General features: G+C 32.5%; 1 protein-coding gene across 2 annotated transcripts in view; it reads left to right on the top strand.

Annotated features, from left to right (window-relative positions):
* Window positions 1-24,432, top strand: part of RTKN2 (rhotekin 2) — a 76,189-nt gene extending 51,757 nt beyond the window's left edge. For both annotated transcript variants that reach the window (XM_032491474.1, XM_032491473.1), the window contains exons 9-13: window positions 2,667-2,773; window positions 3,711-3,842; window positions 14,465-14,630; window positions 18,711-18,818; window positions 20,057-24,432. In XM_032491474.1, coding sequence (XP_032347365.1) covers window positions 2,667-2,773; window positions 3,711-3,842; window positions 14,465-14,630; window positions 18,711-18,818; window positions 20,057-20,589 — 1,046 coding nt within the window. In that variant the 3' untranslated portion in view covers window positions 20,590-24,432. The remainder of the gene's footprint in view (window positions 1-2,666; window positions 2,774-3,710; window positions 3,843-14,464; window positions 14,631-18,710; window positions 18,819-20,056) is intronic.
* The last annotated feature ends 852 nt before the right edge of the window (window positions 24,433-25,284 follow it).

Below are 25,284 nucleotides of genomic sequence, written 5' to 3'. Positions count from 1 at the left end.
TTTTTTGTTTTACTTTGTGCTTTTCATTTAGGCTCATCTTTTTCATTTAACCGATGTACCAAACCTTGGCTACACTGTATCTGAATATTAAATAATTGTGTTTTTACCAAAAATATTTTGCAGACTTACTAAGACATTTTGATCAGTAATAGTAACAGTCAGTGACCAGCCATTTAACAGGCACTAGCAACAAGGGTGCAGTGAAAACTTCAAAAATCCTTTTTGTATTATCTCTTGTGAACAAAGGGCCATATGTTGGGTTTTAATTTATACCCTGATACACAGAATAAATTATACAATGCTTCCTTTCCATACAAACATGAAGGTTCTATGCCTACCTACACACTACATTAAAGGAGTGTCTTAATGTTTTTTCAAAGAACTTTTTTAAACAGTTGCAAACTTAGAGAATATTAAAAGTTGAATGTCAAGATCTTTTTTCCCCAAAAAATGTATGAGAGCAAGTGGCTTACCTAATGCTCCATTACCCCAAGTGTATTAATACATATTTCCTACTAAAATACATCTGACTCCATCACTACAGCCATCCAAGTGAGGAAATGAGTACTAATACATTACTGTTATTACTGTTAATACCGACTCCATTCAAGTGTTGCTCCAGTCACATCCCTTATGATAAAAGGATCCAGTACAGATTAACACATTGCATTTAATTGTCATGCTTCTTTAGGTTTTTTCACTTTGGACCACTTATTCAGTTTTCCCCTGGTGTTTTTAACCTTGGCATTTTTAAACATCATAGTTATTTTGCAGTAGTTCGAAGTTTAGATTTGTCTGATATTTTCTTGGACTGAGATACAGGATATGTATCTCTGGCAGAAATGTAACAAAAGTGATGCTGTGTTCTCATTGCATTCTATCAGGTGGCATATAATTTTGATTCATAGCATTACTGATGATGTTCACTTTGATCACTTGATTAGGGTGGTGTCTGCCAAGCTTCTCTACTGTGAAGTTACTCTTTTGCTTTCCCCTTTGTTATTAATACATATTTTGTGTGTAGGAGGGGGATACTTTGAAACTATGTAGATTATTATTTACTAGGCTTTCAATTTGTTTATTGATTTATTTATATCAACAAAGAGTCATCATGTTTTACTGTTTTATTCAGTGCATCATAATCTGTTTATATCTTGTTTATTTTAAGATTCAAATTGTCTCCATTGTGGCCAATGGGAGCACATTCAAGATAGATTCTGTGTCTTTTTACTTGTCCTCATCATCCATTGACTACTTCCTTGCTTTACAGCATAACAAGATATCAGGCTCATCATGTACTTTCCCTGCCCCAGTCCTGGAATCAGCCATTTCTTCAAGGAAGACTGGTTCTTTTTAATAGAAATAGTATTTAGAAGACATGATTTGGGCTTTAGGTATATTCCTTGCTCTTAGCCTGTCACTATTAGGTGTCACTCTTCCTAGGCCCTCCCAGTGGACATACATGCATATATATATTTTTTATCTTACAATTCTTAATCTCTGGATGTTGAAACCCATGAGTTCACATCAGTACATCTAGTTGTATTTCAATACCAAAGGGTTTATTCTACACATTCATAATTCCTTTCTCTGATAGTGAGAAACCTGTCTTCTGTTATCTTTAATGCTTTTTATTGTTTGATCAGTCTCCTTGAAAACAACCATTTTTCCATCTCCCTCTCAGGGCTGCTTTCTTCTCCTTGCTCAGGCTCATAGAGCCCACACAAGGCCGCCCTCCTCGGCTTACTCAGGCTTTAACTCCCCATGCCTGGCTGTGCTCTGACGTCCAATATCCAGTACCCCTCTTGCTTGAATGCACTTTTCTCTGGGCTCTGACACACTGTTCTGGGTCACTGAATGTGGATAGCTTTTTCACTGCTTTCAAACTGACTCCCATGGCTGGCCCACCCCCCAAATGTTCACACTCTTCTTACCCTACTTGGGTTCTGACCCCCCACACCAGGCCAACCCCTGAGCAGAGCTCCCCTTTGGTTCTAGATTCCCCATGTGATCTGTCCTCAGCCCATTCAGACTCGGTACCTTGTGCCTGGTAGCTCTCCCATTCGCCCTCCTTATCCTGCCTGGCTCCAGCACCCGGTTCTGGCACACTGCTGCTCCTCCCCAGCCTCAGCACAGATGCCCAGCTTGGTGGGCTCCACGTAATGGCTTCCAACTGAACTGTTCAGTAAGAGAAAGGGAAGGACCAAAAGGTTTATTAAGTTATTATCTTAAAGTTGTACTCTTAAGTGTTTTATTCAGAGGATCGCTTTGCCAATTATTATAATGAAAATCAGAGCAAAAAAGTAGAATTTGACATACAAAAATCACTTTACTAGAATGTGTTTTAAATTAAATGAGTTTTCTTACGTGCCCTGAACTAACTCCATTGATTAAATACTTTAAGATCAAACAAGAGATCAAGAGACTAAAACTTCATGTTTATTCCAGGTGACAGCATGCTATAAACTATCAGTTTAAGTATCATCCTGTCCTAACTACTTTCTTTTATTTGATTTTGTCACTGAATATGGTAATTTGAGTAGGATTAAACTTTATATATGTTCTTATATAAAGCAAAACAAAAATTATTTTAAAAATCAAAATGTATAATGACCTTAAATAAACATCTATTTGTAACTTGATTTTTCTCTCTCTCATTTAAATAGAAGAGTCATCATTCTGGCTGCCCTTATATGGTAACATGTGCTGCCGATTAGTTGCCCAACCAGCTTGTATGGTGGAGGATGTGTTTGCAGGATTTCTTAATCAGCAGGTTAGAGGACTTTAAATATCCTACAACAATTACAGCTCTAATTGAGATCTTAATATTCTGGCAGTTGTTTGGCCTTCTGATATTGAGAAGTATTTTTTAATGAAGTCTTCTTTCAAATGGGTTTTCTCAAACTTAGCCATAGAATGGGGCAGGGGTTTGGGGGTGAGAAGGTGGGGGGGGGTTCTTACGCAGTTTTGATAGCTAAGGCACTACCTCTCCAGATTCCTCTGCTTCCTTAATAGCAGTAGCAGGATAATTAGTGACAGAGGACTCCTTGTGGGACCTGATGAGGACGCTCCACACCTTTCACATAAAGGCCTTTCTGGCAGACAGCTTTTGGCACAGTTTAGGCCTCTGGGCTTCCAAAGCTGCTTCCCTGCCACCCACTCCTGATTTATTTATAACCATAGTTATTTATATTCAGTAAATAATTAATTATGGCCTTCAATGAATCAATAGCTTTTTTAAGAAGATGCTATTAAGAGGAAAGAGAATTTGCATTCTTATGGGGCAGTCAACATTTTCCAGTGTTCTGAGAACAGTAAGGGAAAGTTATATTTTGAGTTTTGAGTTATTTTTATAATTTTCCTGAGTCACTAGATGAACTGCTGTGGGCTTTTAAGCACTAATTTTTAATAGACTAGCTTCTCTAAAACTTCATTGATTTATGATTTTATGAGTATAAAAGTTATATGATAATCATTACCTCCATTTTGCTTAATGCTTTTTAGAATTCCAAACCTGTCTTCTCTGATACTAACTTACTTTTTGATTTTGGGATATTGACTTACTGTGTAGTAAATTAATTGGTAACTATCACATTATGAAATTTCAAAAACCTAATTTAACTTTGATAATTTAAGTATTTTGTTGAATATAGAGTTAAAATGATAAATAATGATAAAAAGTTTAGAGTTTTTTTTTTTTTTTTTTCCAGCAAGTGTTAGAAGGTCTGATTAGCTGGAGAAGGCTGTATTGTGTTTTAAGAGGGGGTAAACTCTCTTGTTTTTATACTCCAGAAGAAATTGAAGCTAAAGTGGAACCAGCTTTGGTAGTATCCATTAACAAGGTAAATAAAATGCTATTTTGAAAATAAAGATATAGCATTTTATGAAGTTTGTTCTTTACTATTATAATTCACACCATTGGTCATCTTATTTACAAAAAGGGAAGGACTGCTAAAAATAGGTTGTTCCAAAAGATAATTTAATCTTATTTTTCTTTATGTTATAGAGCTTCTCTGGTAAAGGAAGTACTGTATATGTCCCAAGAAAACATAGTAATTGGAAATCTATACCAGCAAATAGATTTTAAAGCAGAGAATGTAAAATCCACAATAACAGAGTATTTAAATTTGTCATGAATTTATTTATTTATTATTTACTTATTTATTTATTTACTTATTTATTTATAACCCCTTTATCGTGGTGTGATTCCTGTGCAGTAAAGTACACTTGTTTCACATTTTGTGAATTTTAATAGATGTACATACCAGTGAAACCATGACCACAGTCAAGACAGCTAACATTTCCATCACTCCGCAAGAGGTGCAAATTTGAATTCCCAATTTATCCCTTCTCACCCCTTTTACCCCCTGGAAACCATAAGTTTGTTCTCTATGTCTGTGAATCTGTTTGTCATTAATTTATTTAATTAAGGGTTTTTAAAAACATAAATTGTTAAATCATGTTACAGTGATGATTTTTCTAGTTAACATTCAAATAAACCCACAAAAAGAGGTTAAATTCCTGAGTATACTTCCTGATTTCTTGCGGGATTGATGGGCAGTTGTTCAACCTTCTGTCAGAACAAGTAAGCCTCATATTACTGTTTAGAATACCTCACTCACACACATACACATACACATACACATAAATATACTAGTTTGATACAAAGGAGATTATAAAATTTTAGTTACAAATTTTTCACCCAAAAAGCTATAAGAAAACCTTTCTAAGGCAGACTTATTTTCTTTATCCTACAGTCCTAAATTTGTCTTTATGTATCTTCCAAGTCTAGTGTTTATTGGAGGATTTTTTTCCCTTCTTTTTATAGCATTCCTGCTCTAGAATTAAAATGTCATTTCTAGAGTAGAATATCATGTTTTCTGCCTATGAACTACACTTAGTTGTTTCTAATTGTTTTACTTTGCTTGCTTTTCAAGTGGTTGAATTAAAGTATATGGTAAAACATGAGCCATTACATCTGTTAACTGAAATATATGTGTTCTGCTTGTCTTTAAATGGTATTTTGAGGGAAAATGTAAAATTGTACATCCTGAAAAACATGGAGATACTGGTCTGTTAATCTATAAGGACTTAGTTAACTTGCATGATCTTTACAATAATAACATTTGGTCTGTTTCTATCCTACTTTTAGAAACAACATTGCTTTTTATTTTAAGGAAATCCTTCAGTGAGACCTTTTATTGTGTAAATTAAGTCCACTAAATTTATCAGTTTTATATATTAGAAGATTTGTATTGCTCTTAAATAACGTACTTCAGTATTACAACATAGTGAGTTTATTTTCATTTAGAAAATTAGGTTAATGAAACTATAATTTTGTTATTGGAAAATTGATACAATTTTTAAATTACTTGTTAACTTATTGTTTTGTTTTGTTTATTCAGTGTTTACTCCCTTCCTATAGTCTTATGAAAATTTCAAGTGTAAGGAAAAGTTGAAAGAATAGAATAATAAACACCTGATACCCCTCACCTAGATTTTTCAGCCATTGTTAACATTTTGCTACATACGCTTTCTCTCTAGACAGTTAAAAAAAATTTTAGAACTATTTGAAACTAAGTACCAAACAGCATTTCTTCCCTAGAATATTTCAGCATGTTTCCTCCTGAAAATGAGGACATTTATTTCATAACTGTAATAGTATCGCACTCAAGAAATTTATGGTAAATAAAATAATATTACCTAGTATACAGAGCAAATTGCCCCAGTTGTCCCCACAATGTTCTTTCTAATTTTTATGTTTAGTTTGATCCATAACCCCATCAAGGATCATAAACTGCATCTGATTACCATGTCTTGTTTTTTCCTTTTCATCTAAATTATGCCCTTCACTTGCCTTTTTTTTTTTGATCTTTCATTTCATTGACATTTTTGAAAATTCCAGGCAAGTCCCCAAATCTGCTTTTGACTAATTGTTTCATTAAATTCAGATTAAATATTTTTGCAAGAATTCTCCATAGATGATTTTGTCTAACCTATTTTCACTTAGTAGCTGGGTAGTAAGAATGGAATCCTACCAATTTTTTTTCTTGCATGTTGTACAATGAAATATGGTCATAAACCAAATTGAAGTGTAATCTAAACAAATGATATTTTTAAAGTCATTTGTTTGATTTAAAAACCATCTTCAAGGTATTGAATTTACTATACCTCCACCCTTTAAGGGAGGCAGAATAGTGAAGTGAGCTGTGTTGCAGGTATCTTCTCTCTATTTTACAAGTGAAGAAACATACCCAGAGATCAGATAGAACTTGTCTAGCTAGTAAGTAAAATTATATGGCTCATTCTTTTCCTAATGGGAAAGAAAAAATAGACAAGAGATAAATAAATATAAAATATAAATATATTAAAAAGGTAAAAATTCATGGATTATTTTTCTATTTATCAATAAACATATTGCTAGATTAAGTTTGGAAGGCAAAATTAGACTTTTTCCTATCTCCATATCTACTCTGAATCAGTTTTGAAAGTAAAAATTAGCTCTAAAATGAGGTTCTGACCCCAAAGCCAAGAATCTTCCTGTAGGCAATGACTTAGACATGTGTTGAACCTTTGCAATTTAAATTTAAGAGAACAGTTGTAAAAACTCCTCTGTTGTTGTAGCCACTGCATCTGTATTTTCTGGAGTCTAATTCCAGAAAAGTAGTTAACAGTATTTACATGGCCTGACTAAGTTGACCTTTTCAGTTGACTCATTTTTCCTCGTGGTAATAAAGGCTGATGGCCTGGCCACTAATGGGATTCTGTAGTCAGTCAACTCCATTATTAAGATGACTGGAATCAGCATACTTAGAAATCCCAGTGGTGGCTCCACAATTGAGCATTCCAAATTCACAAGAAAATGATTTATCTAGTAATTTGTATAGACTTGGCCTTAAACTTGGGGACAACATGGGCTGTATTTGACCATGAGGACTGATAACTTAAATATCTCTTACATTGAACATGACTTTTGTCTAAAGTACAAAACAGAAGTTTAAGATTAAACCGTGAGTTAAGAGTTCAGGTTAGGCAGATTGCTTATCTCAATGATCAAACTGATGACAAAGTGTTCCATGCTCTAGTTTTGCAGTATTGCCATAATCATTTTCTCCAGTGCTGATTCAAGCACTGATTCTTGCCCTTTCTCTGTAGAAACTTTCCCCTTTGTAGTTCCTACCTCTACCTCAGGTTTCCTTTGAGCCCTTTTCATTCACCTAAAAACTTCACTCTTTAATAGTAAATACCACTGGTCTCGTTATTTAAATACATTAAACACCATCTCAGTCAAGAAATTTATTTACTTCTGAAAAAAATATATCTTCTATAATTGTATCTTCTATTGAAGTAATTTTTACTTTTTTACTTATTTTTTCTCAACTTATGAAATTATTCACATTTACAGAAACGTTAAAAAAAAATACCATAGTGAACACTTGTATACCACGTACATTCAACCATTAACATTTTGTCATATTTGCCTTATCTCTCTATTTTCCTTTTTTGGGGGAGGAGTTAAACATTTTATATTTTATTTAATTTTTAATTAGCTTCATAGGGGTATAGTGTGCATAAAATTTACCAATTTTAAGGGTAGAGTTTCATAATTTTGACAGATAACATATAGCTGTGTAGTAATTACTACAGTCACTATTGGATTATCTTTTTTTGTTTTTTATCTTTTTTATGAGAACATTTAAGTCCTACTCTCAGCAAATTTCAAACATAGTAGTATTGCCAGCTATAGTCACCATGTTTTACATTAGCTCTTTGGACCTTATTTATCTTATAGCTGAAAGTTTGTGAAGTCTCTTACATATATTTTTTGCTGATCCATTGGAACATGTCTCCAACATTGATAATTTATCCCTCAGTACTTCAACATGCAACTCTTAAAAATAGGACCCTTTAAAATTAAATAAATGTATCTATATAATCATGTATATAATTATAACACCATTATCCCAGCTAAGCAAATTAATAATAATTCCCATCTAATATCTAATATCCAGTTCATATTCAAATTTCCTCATTGTCCACAAAATACTTTTTTATCTTTTGCTTCCAATCTAGGAGTATTCAAAGATTTTGCATCTTTTGTACTTTCTTCTAAACTGTAGATTAGATCTAGAGGCCTCATTAGATTCACTTTAAGCATTTTTTTTAAGAGACTATTTCATGGATAATGACAAATACTTTAGAGGACATTCTGTTCAGAGGCACACGATGTCAGGTTGTCTCACTGGTGGCAATGCCAAATTTACTGAATTGGTTAAGGTGGTGACCGCTAGCTCTGTCCAGCATAAAGATAAGCTTTCATTTTTTACACTTAGCAGGTGGTTATTGAGGTGATACTTAGACGCTGTGTGAATATCTTTAATGGTTTTAGTGAACTCATTGCCCTTGCCTGAATTGGTTATTACGTTGGAGAGAGTATGTTTTTCTTATACTGTCCTTCCTTCTATATGTATTAGCTGGCATTCTTTTGTAAAGGTGGACTTTTTCATATCAACTAGGAATGAATTACAGTCTCTCCTGAAAAGGTTGGATAAATGTTTAATGTTTTAATGGCCAATTTTTAGAGTAAGGAGTTGATATTGTATATTCGTACTGTATTGATGTTGGCAAATGTCTTGGAGTGGAGCTATTCCTCTAGAAGGCACATGAGTGTGATGTCTGTTGTCCCACCCCACCTCCAATATATATATATGACAAACTCATAGTTTTAAATCTATTTAATGTTTTAAGTTATTTGGTTTTTAAATATAAGGTAGATGTTTTAATTATTTTGCTTACTTAGTATGTCTCCTTTAGAAATTTACTATTAGTGTATTCCTAAATAAACAATATCTCTGATAAATGCCAACTTGGTATGTAGAGCAGGTAAGCACCAATTAAAAATTTTGAGTAGTGCTTTTGTTTCAGTTTTTAGTATGTTTCTAATGCTGCATCTCTAAGATCTTTTTGTGCTTAGTAATGTTAAATATTAAATACAAAGCAAAGTTCCTTTCTTTTGGTTGTCTGTCTTCTTCTCCCATGATTTAGAGAATAATTTTGTTTAATGCTGCTTTAAAAATTATGTGAAAACAAATTTTACAATTGCTAAGGTATATAAATAATAATTGTGTTATTTTGATCAAAAGATCTTTTCTATAACTATAATTCTTGTCCTTCTAAATGGCATTTCCTGTAAGACTAAGTCAGTTCATTAATTTTCAGAGGGAGCCATCTGTGGAAATAAGGAAAGAAAAGCCTAAAAGCTATTCCCCTCCCCTTTTCAATCCAAATTTGAAAGGATGATTTACTTCAAAGTGATTGCTTCAACTTCAAAAAACTTCCCTGTGAATGTTATTGAGCAAGACATTCTCAATAAGGGGTACTTAACTGGAGCCACTGAATCTCCAATACATTGTTGAAAGCATTTTATTAGCCAAAGTTTTATCCATTGCCAGTGGGGTGGGGAGTAGAATGGAAAGGAAGTGTGGGTCTTTGGGGTCAATAGTCTTTTCTGAATTTAAATACTATGCATCACTTCATTTTAATGAATAATAAAATCTATACTAAACAAGTTAATAATGCTAGATGGTGTTATAGTCCTTTGTTAAGTTGTCTTAAAATTACTTCTAACCATTATGTTTATCATGGACCTAGCAAGTAAAATTGTTAGGAAGCACATGAGATTTTCTTCTGATTGTGTTAGTCCTCTTAATGTATGAACCCTGTTGACTATTCAGATTGTCCTTTATTAAATATAGCAAAAATATTTTTTAAACAGCCCTTTCCTTAGATGTTTACATCTGATTTTGTTGACATAAATTGCAAATAATTGTATCACACTAATACTAATCAGACCAAATGCTTGGTTTAATTTATGGTTATGCTTTACATACTTGAAACATTTCTTGTTATTTATTGTAGAAGTTTTGCCTTCTTTGTCATTAGAGTATATATAAGATCTAAAGCTTATTTTTAGCCATCAGCAGTTTTGTCTTCATCCCTGATTAATAAGACTTTAGACCGAACACCTTTCAAAGTATTTATTTATCTTTACAACATGTTTGTGAGGAAGGTTTGAGTGAAGTATTATCTCTGCATTATAGGTAAGAAAGTAGACATTTAGTTTTTTGTACTTGTAGTTTATTTTTTCATTGTTTTTTTGAAAAATTTCAAGATAATCTATACAGAGAGTAGTATAAATGAACCCATCTGTACCCTCATACATTACCCCCACCATAAGATTATTCTGAAGCAAATCCTAGAGATCATACCATTTTACTATAGATATTACAATTGCCATACTTAAGAAAATGTATAATCATATATAAAATCAATATATCATCAAAAATCCAGACAGTATTCAGATTTCCCAGGCTTGTAATTTTTTTAAACAACATTTTCAATCAGGACCCAAATAAGAGTTGATGGATTGCATTGCAGTTGATTGATTAAGTCTCTTAAATCTCTTAATCTGTTGGCTTTCATTCACCCTCTTGCCTTCTCTCTCTCATACACACACAAATACACACAATTTATTTGTTGAAGATCTTTGGTCATTTATCCTACAGAGTTTTTCATAGTCCAAGATTTGCTTTTTGCATCTTCAGGTTATCTTTTTTCTTTTATTTTTGAATCATATTTAGGTCTGTTGGTTGCTTAGTAAGAATATATCTTAGTACTTTTATCAGGAGGTGTATAATGATACCTGGTCTTCCACTCATGTTAACATCCACTGCTGAACATTGCTTAGATTCTTTATTTCATTAGGGATTGTAAACTGGTGCTATTTTAACATTCTTTCTTCATTTATTAGCTGGGATACCTCTACTTCATCAGCTATTAGGTTGAGGGACAAGTCTTACAGGAAAGACAGGATAAAGGCATTGTTTTTTGCATTTATATGCTAGTTACCCAAACTGTGAAGCGGTTCCCTAGCACCCTTCAAAGGTGACCATTGAGTTAGTTATTAAATATCATTATGAATTTGTGGATTTAAAGACATGTCATACATCAGTCCGTTACCATTGTAAATCTTATTGATGTTCAGATTGTCCCATCTTGGGCTACTGGAAGCTTCTTCACATTTCTTCTTGAGTCCTTTTGATACAGCCCGAGTAATCTTTGACTTCTGAAAAGACAAGATAGTCCAGGATGACCCTATATATTTCCTGACCAAGGCTGGGAATGAACCTCTCTAAAGAGCTCTGATACCTTTTAGTAGGAAATAGTATTTAGAAACTGTGATCTGGGTACATAGTAGAGCCTTTTAAGGTCATATAATCAAAAATAAGGTAAGAAACAATTCATAAATCTAGTCCTGATCTAGTAATTTTCCATTGCCACAGCAATGGAGAGATTCTAAGTACAATTTTAATGCACAATAATAAAAAAACCTTAAAGAAACGTTCATTTGACTTCAGAGTTATATTTCATTACAAAATTGACTCTCAGATTATATTTTTTTTTACTTCACTTGGCCTTCTCTGGGTAACCACCATCTCATGCAGTGGAAGATTTTGGAGTTCAAAATGTGCTGATTGACAAAAGTAGAGCCAGCCAAGGATGAAAATTTCACAGTGAATAATCTCAACTCTATCTACAAATCAATAAAAATTAACTATAAAGCCTCCCAAATCAACTAAAAGGTTTGGGATTAGCAGAAGCAAAACAGGAAACTGACCTTGGTGAAATGCTGATCTCAGTACATGTTTCCTCACCTATAAATTAAACAGTGGATTAGGGGTTATCTCTAGGATCTGAGTCTATCACTGTAAAACTTTTTGTCATTATCTGAGTTGTTCTTTTGTTATCTCATTCATTTATTCATCAAATATTTTTCAAACAGTTAGTGGGTACCAGGCAACATTTTAGGTGGTGGAAATAGTTGGGGCAAAAGTACCCATTTCTTGCTTTCGTACCTTGCTAAGGGGAGATACTTACCTCATCTGTACATTGTATAATAGTCCTAAAATTCACCTTGTGTTTTCTAATCCATTCCTTGTTTGGGAAGTGAAGTCCTAAGTACTGTTATAGATACTTTGCTCATAGTGAAAAGCAGCTTGCATGAACTTTTTGACATTATGAGAAACTTTGTTTAATCATTTTTTTCTTTGACATGCAGCTTTTTGGTTGAAAAAAAATTCCCATTAGTTAAATTATTTTGGATGATATAATGTAGAAGTTAATTCAAATAATCTATTCTGTGTTTTATTTGCACCTTTTAAAAACCTCTCGTATTGTAAAAGTTTAGCAGTATTTATGGTTACCAGAGTTAATGGAGTGTACAGTGTTTATATATTATTGTATTATATTCTCTTAGAAGGATATAAATGGTCTAGTTTGTCAGAAAAAAACTTATTTAAAAGTTGAATACATTTTTATCTTATAAACAAAAGGTAGACAGAAATTTGTATTAGAGTGGATTTGAGTGGAGGGAATCAAATTTCAGAAACAAAAATACTTCATATTTTATTGTTTGAGTTTTTAAACTCAGCCCCCTCACTGAGCCAGCCTTCAATTAGTCTGAGAGAAGCATATCAAAGATTCTTCTAAGAGCTTAAGTCATTCTCTGCTAGTGATAATAAGCTGCATATTTAAAGAGGTTGATTACATACGTTATTAGGCTCCAAAGATGCCATTTAGGGCAGCATTTTTCTATATTGTATGAATAATTACATTAAAAGATTAATTCACGAAGTTTATTACTAAGACATAGAAATGTAAAAAGACCATATTATGGTAAAATTACAATGTTGACCATAAATATTAACAATCCTCTGAAGACACTCATATTCCTACTTCTTAAAAAATGACAGGTAAAACTGTCTCTAAGTTACCAATCCGTATATTGGAAGATTCTTGAAAGTTTCAAAGTTGTGTCGCTACTTTATTCAGTTTACATTTTTTTGGTCAGGTGATAATTGAACAAGAGTTCCTTCTTTCAGAAAAGAACTTCTTATATAGTCTAGATGGTGTTCACCTGCCCATAGTTACCTGTTTTTCAGAGAATGGACAGCTTTTCTTCTAAATTCTTTGGTACTTCTATAATGTCCACATAGATATTAAATTTGTATGTCGGTTTTGGCATGTGACTCTACATACAGCCTCTCTTCACTTTATACTCAGTGATGCGAAAAATTTCTTCCCACTCTTAATCAGCTTTTGTAACTGCCAGCCAAATATTCTTCTGCACACATTTCAGTAGGCTTAACCATATTCCTTCAGAACTGCTCTACCCTGTACAATAGCTGCTAGTTACCAGGGGCTGTCAAGCACTTAAAATGTCGCTGGTCCAAGTTGAGATATGCTGTAAGTATAAAATACAGACTTGGTTTTGGAGCCCTAGTATGAAAAAGGATTTAAAATGTCTCAAAAAATGTTTATCAATTTGTGTGTTAAAATAATATTTTGAATATGTTAGGTTACATAAAATACATTATTTTAAAATAATATATTATTACATAATTATTTTCACCAGTTTCATTCTACCTTTTTAAATGTGGTTATTAGAAAATCTTAAATGACTTGTGTGGCTCACATTATATTTCTAATGAACAGTATGCTCTAGATTAATGTAATATCAGTCATTATCCAGACAGCCACATCCCTATTTTTGCCTAATGGATAGGTCTATTCCAGACTTTTCCTCATGATTCACTGGAAACTACACGTAGGTGCAGCTTGTCACATGGCATGACCATACCTGTGTGTTACTTGGGAATAGTCTCTTCCACACAGAGACACAAGAAGGATCACGGCAATGGCGTATCTAGTACCACTCAGAAAAAAGATTTAGACTATCAACATGTATGAAACCATTGCCTTTGTTGTAGTGTTGCATTCATTATTTTGAAAAATAATTTTTACTGTTTTGGAGGTTGTATTACTTTATGAATCTTTCGCTGTGAGCGTTGTAAATGAATGCTCCGTATGCAATAAATGTAAAATAAAGGAAAGCCTAAGTGCTGCAGTGAACACTAAGTTATGGTTTTACTGCTTTAACTGATAACTGTATATTACACATGAATATTAGAATAAGAAACATACTTTACTGATTCTTTTATTTTATTACTGTTAGAAATGTACTTAACATAACTCACATTACAGTTATGACACGCTATACTTTTTTATTGCAAATTTTAAGATGTATATAAAAGACAGCAAACTCCTACTTAAACTGAGATCAAAACAGAGGTCGTTTTAATGTCATGTAATTTTAACATAAGTGCTATGTTAATAGCATACTTTGAAACATTACTCTATTTTTAATATAAAGCATTTTTTTTAAAAAACCTAAGTTTGAGGTTGAATATTGAAAATTCTCTAAATTACATATTTTAAATTTCAAACAACCAGCAATAAGATTATAATTGCATCTGGCATAAATATGGTAGCTAAGCAATGAAATACTTGTTTGATCGTTACAGAAATATTCTCTTGTATAACACCAGTTATTCTTAATTTTTAGGAAACCAGAATTCGGGCAATGGATAAGGATAAAAAGAAAACAATCCATAATTTCTCTGTCATCAACCCTGTTGCTGGACAGGCTATAACTCATATTTTTGCAGCTGAAAACAGAGAAGATCTTCAGAAGTGGATGGAAGCCTTCTGGCAGCATTTCTTTGATCTTAGTAAGCTGACGTTTGGATTTTCTAGTAGGTTCTTCATGTAGCATGAAAGGATGCACATAGCAATCTAAATATTAAGATTATAATTGTATAGTTTGTATCAAGAATTTTTCATACTCTTGAGTAAAGTGATAGTATATTATCGATACATCAATGCTTTTTTCTCTCAACCTTTCCCCAGTGCCTGACTGACTATAGTATAGTATACCTTTGAATTCCTAGTATCCTTACCTGTTATTTTTAAGTTCTTCAGGTCCCTAAAACAACTAGACCACATATTCTCAAAATATTAGTTTGAACTACTTAAAGCAGTGTGTTTGATCAAAGGGATAGTAAGCTATATGAGGAGTAAAACACTTCTCAGGATAGTGATGATCCTAAAGTTTTGAAATGTTCAAAAGGAGATTCATTTTTATGTGTAACCTTCTATTAACTCCAGATTCATTATATCATTTTGGACATCATCCAAAGACTTTTTTTTTTTTTAACTGCACATATGGTTTTTCAGTTTCAATAATACAGTTCAATGGCATGGATTATAAAAGCAATGTGATATAATGTAATAGAGTTCTAGTATGTAAAATATGTGAGGTTCTAATATTACCAATTTAAGGAGGAATTTTATCATCAGGAAAATATTGAAGTTGTATACTGAAAATATAGACTATTGATAGTGACTATTTCTAAGCAAACTAAACCTACTGTTAAATTCAGCCAGCATTTTATGTCTTTAGAATACTTTTCTGTAGAATTATTAAGTAGAGCCACTTCCAAACAATACAGAGTTATTTCTGCAACTCCTAGAATAATCCTAGAGATACTTTAGGGCTTCTTATGAACTGTTTTCAAGAACTCTATAAAATAGTTAATATCTGCAGTCCTCGGGTTAATTTTTATAAGCCTACTCTGATCCATGGCTTGGTCAATTATTACAGTTATTGTTGGGAAGGGGCAAAAAAGGAAACTAAATTTATTGATTATCTTACACATACCATATGGCTTCATTTATTTTTCATAACAACCCAGTGAGGTAGAAATTATTTCCCTCTGCTATAAAGATGAGACAGTTGAGGCCTGAAGAGGTTTCTGGTTTACTGCAGGGAACCAGAGGACTCCCTCAATGACATAGATTCTTTATGACTTGTCAGTATTATCCTTAGGCATTCAGTAGATGTTTAAATATTTCTTAAATATTGTTAAATATCAGGCACTCAGTAGATGTTTAAATATTTGTTCCATGCTTATCAGCATACACTACATTTCTTTATTTTAAAATTTCAGCTGATTTTAGGTATGTAACTTAAAAGACAATAACTTCCTTTCATTTGCTGATGACAGCTAAAATTTTAACTGCTTTCCTGAATGCTCTGACTTAGAGCCTGTCTTACAAAAGACTATGTTACTTTTAGAAATGATTCTGACATTTTATAATTCTTACGTAGACAAAAACAGGAAGGGGGGGGGAATCCCAAAATATTATAGTATGGGTATCACCTACTACTAGGTGATCTGTGTTTTCAGTTCCCAAAACATGTAAAATAATTTAGCCCGCTAAAATAGGGAGCTGGAAGGATAAGAATCTCATGACATTTTTGTACTGTCAGAGCAATAAGAAAATGCTGACAACTAGGTTCTCAGTTCTGGCTACTCTAGTATTTAATGCTTTGGGGATAAAAATCTGCCAATTGATCTTTTTAAGGTGTAAATTATATTACATCTGCTCTGTAGAATTCATTGTGTAAGATACGAAGCAAAGTTGAAAAATGTTTATACTACCCTAAAGATTGGCTTGTACTTTAGAATTTTTACCTTCCTAGTGATAAGTGTAGTCTCTTACTTCGGTGAAATATGATGTGTAGAACAAAGTAGAGGATAGTTATCCAGGACAGAATAAAGTAAGAGTAATTTATAATTTAATATTTAGAGCAAATTTCAATTATTTGTCTTGGCTTAAGAGTAGAAAGTCATGAGGGTGAGGTAATTATAAATCATGAGAGAACACTAATGGAGCTAGGTATTTTAGCCTCTGGAAGAAGAGCCTGAGGAGTGGAAGTTGGGAGGCAAGGGAGAGGTAATAGCTAATTTTTAATATTTGAGAGCTAACAAACATGTAAAAGGAAAAACACTTGTTTTGGATGATCAAAAAAGGGTAGAGCTAGGAGTGGTGGGTCAAAGATAATTTTTTTTCAAATGTTTAATATAAACATTGAGTTAAATAATCAGCTTAGCATAACAGATCATTTTGACTTGGGAATGTTATAACAGTAAATATGGTGGGATATTCAATATATGGATACTATGTAAACAAAATATATCCATTCAATATTTTGTATTGGGCCTTTGTTTTTATGTTAGCATATTGGCATCGTGCATACCTATGCATACTAATTTATTTACTGGTAAAATCAGTATTTTAATTGTAACATCTTGACCTGTGAACTTACCACATTTATACCTCTGACTTCTGTAACACATGGGATGTTTCCAGTTTTCAACAGTATTAGTATTCTGCTACCAGTTTAACATTGAAACGCTTTCATCTACCAATACAGAGAAAATACTGCACTATATAACTTGTCTAAGATTTGACAGAGAAATGTTTGCTAGTTTAAAGTGTCTCCTTATTTTTCCATTAGATAAGGCCTTTTTTTCCTGCCCACTAGAAGGAAAGGCTGGCTTTTATATATTTATCTAAAAAAAGGAAGTAGAGGGGAGGAATAAGTTATCAGATCTCAGATCCTACCAGATTAAAATTCTACATAGCAACCTTTGAAGCCTCAAACTGAAGATTTTATCCCCTTTATGAATTGCTATGTGGGTTATTTTGAAATTTTTACCGTATTCTATACTTAGCATTGTAATAAAGCATGCTAAAAGGTTTTTTATGTTTCTTAACTGTTTAAGGTGATGGGAATTAAATTTTATGCATATATTACCATATTAATATGACAATAAATTAGACTTAAAGCCACAAAAATGAATAGATAATTTGAATAAATATGAAATGTCTTTAACTTTTAAGTCATGAAAAGTAAGTTGGGTATTGAATATGGAGATTGAGAATATAATAAAAGAAAGAGAAATATATATCATAAAGCTGTATAAAAGGGCATATTTGTGTATTACATTTACTTTTCTACTGATGTAAGATAGAATATAAGAATGGTGAACCTCAGCAACTTACTTTTGTAATGAATATATGGACACGTTGTTTCTAGCACAGTTGTTACCCAGCATGCAGGTCCACAGTAAAGACAGAAAGGTTAATTTTTTTTTCATTCACTCTGGAGAAATAAATCTGAGAATTTTATTTTGAGATGAACATAGTAAAACTTAACTACAAGAAAAATTAATGTCCACATTTTTAAATTTTAACTTGATAAATGAAACAACTTATCCAGCAGTATTTTTCTTGTTATTCTGAGTGCCTGATGGCTTTATCTAAAGTGTCCTTCCTAAAATAAGTTAGATCCAGTTAGACTTTTGAGTGATCTTCTTTATAGTAAGAGGCTTTTTAAGTATCTTTACTAAAATGAAAATATAGCATTTTTCTAGTTGTCTCATTTTTGAAAGGGCATGATAATCATCTTGAAGAGATAATTGTTAAATAGGCAATTCTTACTTCTTAATTAAAATTTTCAAAGTTAAAATTATTTTTGAGAACCACTTTTTTTTTTCCTACTTCCGTCTAGGTAACTTTATTTCGGTAATTTTTACCTGTCAACTGTCTTAAATGCTGGATGTTTTTATTTAATATTTAAAATAAGAAAACTTACACAAACTTTTGCTGTGAACAGAAATTTTGGTTATTGACCATTCAGTGAAGTAGTACTTAATAGTAGTAATAGTAGTATTTAGTAGCCTACAGATCTTAGCTAGTGTCTGTTCATAGGAATTTGTTTTTAAAGTAGGGTACTTTTATGCCTCAACGTGAACTTTGAAATCATGGGTAGTATTAGGCTTCTTTAAGGCAATGCTTTTTAAATTCACTGTTATTTTTTAAAGGAAAAGATGTGTTGAAAATTAAATATACATCTTCACATTTATATTTTAAACTAGCCTGCCTTTTTCTGTCTTTTTTAGGCCAATGGAAGCATTGTTGTGAAGAACTTATGAAAATTGAGATTATGTCACCACGGAAACCACCTTTGTTCTTGACAAAAGAGGCGACCTCAGTCTACCATGATATGAGTAAGTGGGGTTTGTCTTTTCTAAGCTGCGGGGTAACAAAAACAACATTGTCCTTACTCAAGCAGCTTATTCTATTGACATTAAAATGCTAAAATTTTCAGAGCACAGTCAAAATGAATGAAAAAAGACTATGATTATAGACTAAGGAACTCATGTTTAATAGATGAATTAATACAAAATTAATGAATACACATTTTTCATAGTTTGAATGCTTAAGATCAAACAAAAATGTTAAGGCTTCAAAATGAATAAGGGTACACTGAAAATAAATATTAGCTGAGTAGCTGATGAAAATTCTGAAAATGTAAACTTGCAAATTCTAAAATATAATTATGTTCAGTAATTTTTTCTGTGTTTTATTAAATTTGTTTTAAAGTAATGTTGATAAATGAATATTAATAAATGGAAACTTCCATGTCCAGCCCCAAAATTGGTTAAGTTTAATACTCTGGAAAATTTTAAATTTCTGGACTCATTTATATTCCATTTCCCACACTTTGAAGGGTGTTTGTTTATCTTTGTGGGATTGCCTTGGTGAACAGTGTTGGGAACAAGCACAAGGCAATGCTAAATTCTAGTGTATTTTACCAACAATGTCCCTGCACTTACACGTATCTTAAAATGTTCTATTGAAAATTATACATTTGAGTTTACACATTGGAAAATACCATGTAATAGACCTTATTCTCTGTTTCTTATTTTCCCAAGGAGAATTTTATCCAGCATTCTTATCACCAGAGGGGCATCAGGGCCTCGTTCTGTCCCCCAGGGTTTTTTGTTTTGGGGTTTTTCCCGTTACAGAGACTTTGCTGGTCTTCTGGAAAGAATACTAATCCCAGTTTACAGTTCAGGGTTTTATAAGAGGGAATCCACCCTTACCTAGATGTTAGGATAGATTTTAAATCCAAGAAAAGTTGTTTAATAAATAATCTGTAGAGTGAGAAAAAAAATTCTGATGTAGCTCCACTCCTTTGAAAGCTGGAGTTTTGCACATTTATTTAGGGATATACTTGGGCATATAAACGTGTATGTGTGCAGTGTGTAGTGTGTTGTCTCCTTATTTTCTTGGTTTTATTGGAATGGTTATTTTTACAAGCAAACACTTGTTTAAAAAAAATTAGCTTTTCCTAGTCAGCTTTTGATGACCATTATAGGTAACATTATTTAATAACTTACTTGGGTAAAGTGTATACTGCTTTTGAATTTTTTCCATTTATCTTTTCTGAAAATTATTACAGGCATTGATTCACCTATAAAATTTAAAAGTTTAACTGATTTAATACAAAAAAAAATTGAAGAGACGAATGGAGAATTCCTTATTGGTCAGCATAAAGAATCCTCACCACCTCCTTGGGCCACATTCTTTGATGGTAATCATCAAGTTGTCCAGAAAAAGGTATTATCTCCTGGAAGCAAGCAGTTACATGATGGGAAAGGGAAAAAGAGACGAGCTCCCCTACCTCCTTCTGATAAAGCTCCATTCACCTTAAAAACACAGAACAACACTGATCAATTGATTAAGGACAACTGGGAAAAAACAGGTATATCTCAGACCTCTCCTTTGGATACCAGATTATCAACCTTAATGCATCACTTACAGAAACCAATGGCTGCTCCTCGAAAACATCTTCCTGCCAGGAAAAATAGTTTAACTGATGGTGAACATGCAGACACTAAACCTAATTTTGAAGCCAAGCCAGTGCCAGCACCAAGGCAGAAATCTATCAAAGACATTTTGGACCCTAGATCATGGTTGCAGGCACAAGTATAGAAAACCCATAATGTATAAAACATTTAACAAAATCTGTAGCTATGAAGCTTAATTCAGAAGCACTCTAGATGTAGTAATATGTAATTATGTAGGCAAATATGATAGTGATTTACATCAATAACTAATAAGCTGTTAGGTGTGAAAAATGTTTTATAATGAAGAAATGGGTTTCTCTTTTACTTCTGACTCTCAGAATATAAGTGATTTCTCCAGCAGAGTGCAAGAGGCAGTTTCTAGACAATATCCCGATTGTTGGAAGGGTTAATTTATTCCTAAATTAGTACCAGGCAGTGAACAAGCACTAGGCAGAAGAAAGCATTAAAATTTCTTTGGGGAGAGACTGTCTAGTAATTTAAAATGTGTTAAATAAGAGCCATATTCTCATTGTGAGAATTTTAATACTAATGGAATGTTTAAAAGTTTTATTCAAACCACAAATTATAGAATCCACCCAAGAAAATGTCTTCTTAGCATTCTGGAATTCTCATCTAATGGTCCACTGGCTCTCATCTATTGTTTAACTCACTAGTTAACTCAGTGACCTTTCAAATTCCTGGGGTAAATTTTGGAATATCAAATTCCTTGTTTTTAAAGGGAATGTGTAATGTGCTATTCAAAGTTGTTTCCTTGATGAGCCCTGAAATCCTGTTGACATTAACTTTTGTAAGTAAAGCATAATATTTCTTAGTTTAGGGAACGGATAGATGAAGTGTTCCTTACTTCCACTTTTCTATGCATGGTACTAATTTCCATTGTGACATTGGCATTTGGGGAAGTGAGTAGCTGATTAACACCTTAAAATTCATTTAATACTTATTTAAAAAGCAGATGGCTGATTCAAAAATATATCAGAAAAGTTGGCCATTATAATAATCTTCAGAATTAATCCTTCTAAAAAATTTTAATTAAATTTCCTTTTCTGGTAAGGGTTCATGTCTGCTATTGATATTCGCCATTAAAAATCATATTCTTACAATAATGACATTGGAATCATTTCCATAGGAGGTAATTTCCATAGCAACTAATCATAGTGACCCAAACAGAATAATGAAATCAAATGAGGATTAAATAGCAAGAGGATGAATACTTTGAAGGAACAAAAAATCCATTTTTAAAATAATTACGCTTCTTACAAACAAGAACTGGATAGTTTTAAAAATCTAATCAGAATTTCCCGGTAAAATAAAACAATTTCCATAAGGTGTCAGCAACAGCACTAAAAATCTCAAATCACACTGAACCCTAAATGTCATTGCAAGAAATAAAAATACAAGAATTAAATTACCACCCTGTGTATAATCTCTAGAGATCTTTTTAAAGCTCATAAGAATACTATTTAGATCAGAACTGCATTATTACAAAGTAAAATGAACACTTGACAAAAAATAACATTAATTTAAATGGAGCCTTTCATTATTTTTAGATAGCAGAGTCTTTATTCGTTTATGTAGAATGATGTAACTGCCAGGTTACTTTTGTGTTTGCCTAGGACTCCTAGTAAGAATTGGGACTGAAGGGAGTAATGATACAAAAGGTCTCTTGTGACTGGCGACACCAGGATAGATATAGCATTTGATGAGGAGGAAATCCTATGTGCTTGCCTGATAGAATTTAGAGACAATCAAGTGTATGAAAACCTAAAAAGGTAGGATTAATTTGCTTTTTCTAACTAGAAAGCTCTCGTAAATCTCTTTTGTGATTGCCAGTTCAGTAAATGATGTATTAAAAACCTAAAGGATATTATTGTTTGAATTGTTTATTTTTTAAACCTTCCTGCTGTTTTTGACAGCATTTTTGACTGTCAGTGTCACTCAGTTATTGAGCTAGAAGATGCTGCAGGCAAAATTGTTTCTGAAAACTGGCATCTAAGCATTCTTTATTTTTTTTAAGTTGAATCCTTCCTTATAACAAACCAGTGTTAAAACTTCCTAGTTATGCTCTTGTCATTTCTCCTCATGCATATTATATCAAGAAGGATTTAAGTTGTACAGAAAAGAGAATTTGTTCTTAGAGAAATTACTTAGCAGTTGGGCACTTTGACACAGGCTGAAGCCCTTCTTCCTAGAACCATTTAGGTGAAGCCTGAAGAAGAACCCCCCCCCCCAGATTATTCAGGCTGTTTGTAGGGGCCCATCTTACTGTATGTTACAAAGCCTTTGAAATCGGGCTCAAGTCTTCAGCTGTAGTTCCTTTGCCTTTGTGCTCATTAAATGTTAGTTCGCTTTGCCCCAAAAGGTATAATACAAAGTTGAGCCTCTCTCCATCCCTCCTTTCCTTCCTTACACAGTAAAAAAAAAAAAAAAAAAAAATCTGAAAATACAACACTTTGTCAAGGAGTTGGTCAAAAGAAGAATTTGTTCTCTCATTTCCTAAACCGGAAGTTTATGACAGAGGAAACTATGCCATGTAATAAAAGACATTTCAACTTTTTATGAGCTGGCTTTTCACATTTCTTGTTTGTCCTTTTAATTTGTTTCTTGATACATGAAGACTATAAACTTGAAAAAAAAGAGTTAGCTGTCAGATCTTGATGATAATATTATAATTGGGGAAACATAATAGAATAGTATTTATGATATTATAATTCTGACAATCTGATAATAATAGCTTAGAAAATTACTTTTGAAACTCTGGGATATAAATTACTTACAGCAGCATTAAGATAATATTTTAATTGCTACAAAGTAGTGAGCTCTTTATTTAAACCTCTTGCAAGGACAAAGAAGGCATTTTATTATAAACGTACACCTCCTAAGGTAAAACAGTCTTTCAAAACGTCAGGCGTGCCAACTCTTGGTTAGTTGCATTAAATCCTTCCTCCCTGTCTGCAGTGCCCCCTGACTTCTTTTAAATGGATGTGCATGTATGTGGAAAACTAAATCTATTTTTTATAAATGCCTTATCTTTACCCTTTAGGATCCTACTAAATGTATTTTACCTGAGTACTGTTTATTAAAATGGAGGCTGCCTTGATTTAAAGACAGTTCATGTAAGATAGGCTAAGCAGTCAAGTATTTCTTTAGGCTTATGTTCAGCACCTCAGCCACCTACAGAGAAGTTAATTAATTCAGTCCAAAATGAAATTATAGGGCAGTTCGGTGCAATTTATGTTAAATGCTATTTGAATGTAATCACTTTGTTACCATGAGTGAAGAGCATCCATACTCGACAGAATACTGCACCATGAACAAGGGAAGTGCTTTGGCAGGAAAAATTTCTGTCCTGTTGTCAGAATTTATCAAAACTCATTGTCTTTTTAAAGAGTGAATTGAACAGTAATTAAACTTTAGTTGATGACCATTTGTATTCTCATAGTTGTCTTCACTGTTCTATTGGTTTTAAACTATAATGAAGATAATAGAGTTGACTTTTTGTATTTACATTTCAAAGACATTACTATTTTTAAATGTTTACTTGTCTCTAACTGCTTCATTGCTAATAATAGTTATAATGAAAATGGTTTATTCTGGATCACATACTCTTAGTTAATACTAGAAAAGATGTTACCTTTGAATTTTTAAAAGACAAGATTTTATTTGAAAATATGTATGGTAGGGTGTATTATTTTCTGCGACATACTTGTATAATTGGAATTGTTTGTCATTTTTATTTTTTAATTAAATGTGGGTCAAGCTTCTGGATTAAAAAGATATATATTTTTTAAGTACTAGATATTGGTAAGGAAGCCAAGGTCATGTGATTGAAACTTCTAAATGTTAAAAGAACTGATATATGAAACTATTTTCTAGGTTTTTTTTTTTTTTTTAGGTACCCACTCTGGGCTAGACTGATAGAAGTAAACAGTGTTGTGAAGTCAAGTTAAACAGAGAAAGACATACCCAATAGCTGGTGCTAATCATTGCAAGACTAATAGTCAATAGCTTGGCATAACTAATACTTATTAAAATGTTTGTAGATAATCCTTTTACAATGTAATCTTTTAAAAATCCATTAATGTAACTTTAGGTTTTTAAGTTTTTTATTTAAAACAATTTAAAAAAAATTTTATTGAAGTGTAGTTAATTTACAATGTGTTAATTTCTGGTATACAACAAAGTGATTCAATTATATAAATATATACACACACACACACACACATATCCTTTTTTTTTATACAGAGGAAACTTGTTTTAATCTATTTTTATATATAGCGGCTAACATTTGCAAATCTCAAATTCCCAAATTTATCCCTTCCCACCCTACTTTCCCCGGTAACCATAAGATTGTTTACTATGTTTGTGAGTCTGTTTCTGTTTTGTTTAATGAGTTTGTTCTGTTGTTTGATGAGTTCATAGTGTCTTTTTTTTTTTTTAAGATTCCACATATGAGTGATATAATATGATATTTTTCCTTCCCTTTCTGGCTTACTCCACTTAGAATGGTGATCTCTAGGTCCATCCATGTTGCTGCAAATTACATTATTTTATTCTGTTTTATGGCTGAGTAATATTCCACTGTATAAATACACCACAACTTCTTTATCCAGCCATCTGTTCATGGACATTTAGGTTGCTTCCATGTCTTGGCTATTGTGTATAGTGCTGCTGTGAACGTTGGGGTGAATGAATGTTTTCAAACTAGCATTCCCTCCAGATATATACCCAGAAGTGGGATTGCTGGCTCATATGGTAAGTCTATTTTTAGTTTTTTGGGGAATCTCCATACTGTTTTCCATAATGGCTGCACCAAACTACA

The sequence above is a fragment of the Camelus ferus genome, chromosome 11 (assembly GCF_009834535.1).
Source record: "Camelus ferus isolate YT-003-E chromosome 11, BCGSAC_Cfer_1.0, whole genome shotgun sequence".
Classification (NCBI taxonomy): Eukaryota; Metazoa; Chordata; class Mammalia; order Artiodactyla; family Camelidae; genus Camelus; species Camelus ferus.
The sequence above is the reverse complement of the archived record's forward strand: the minus strand, read 5'-3'. Positions and strand labels throughout refer to the sequence as shown.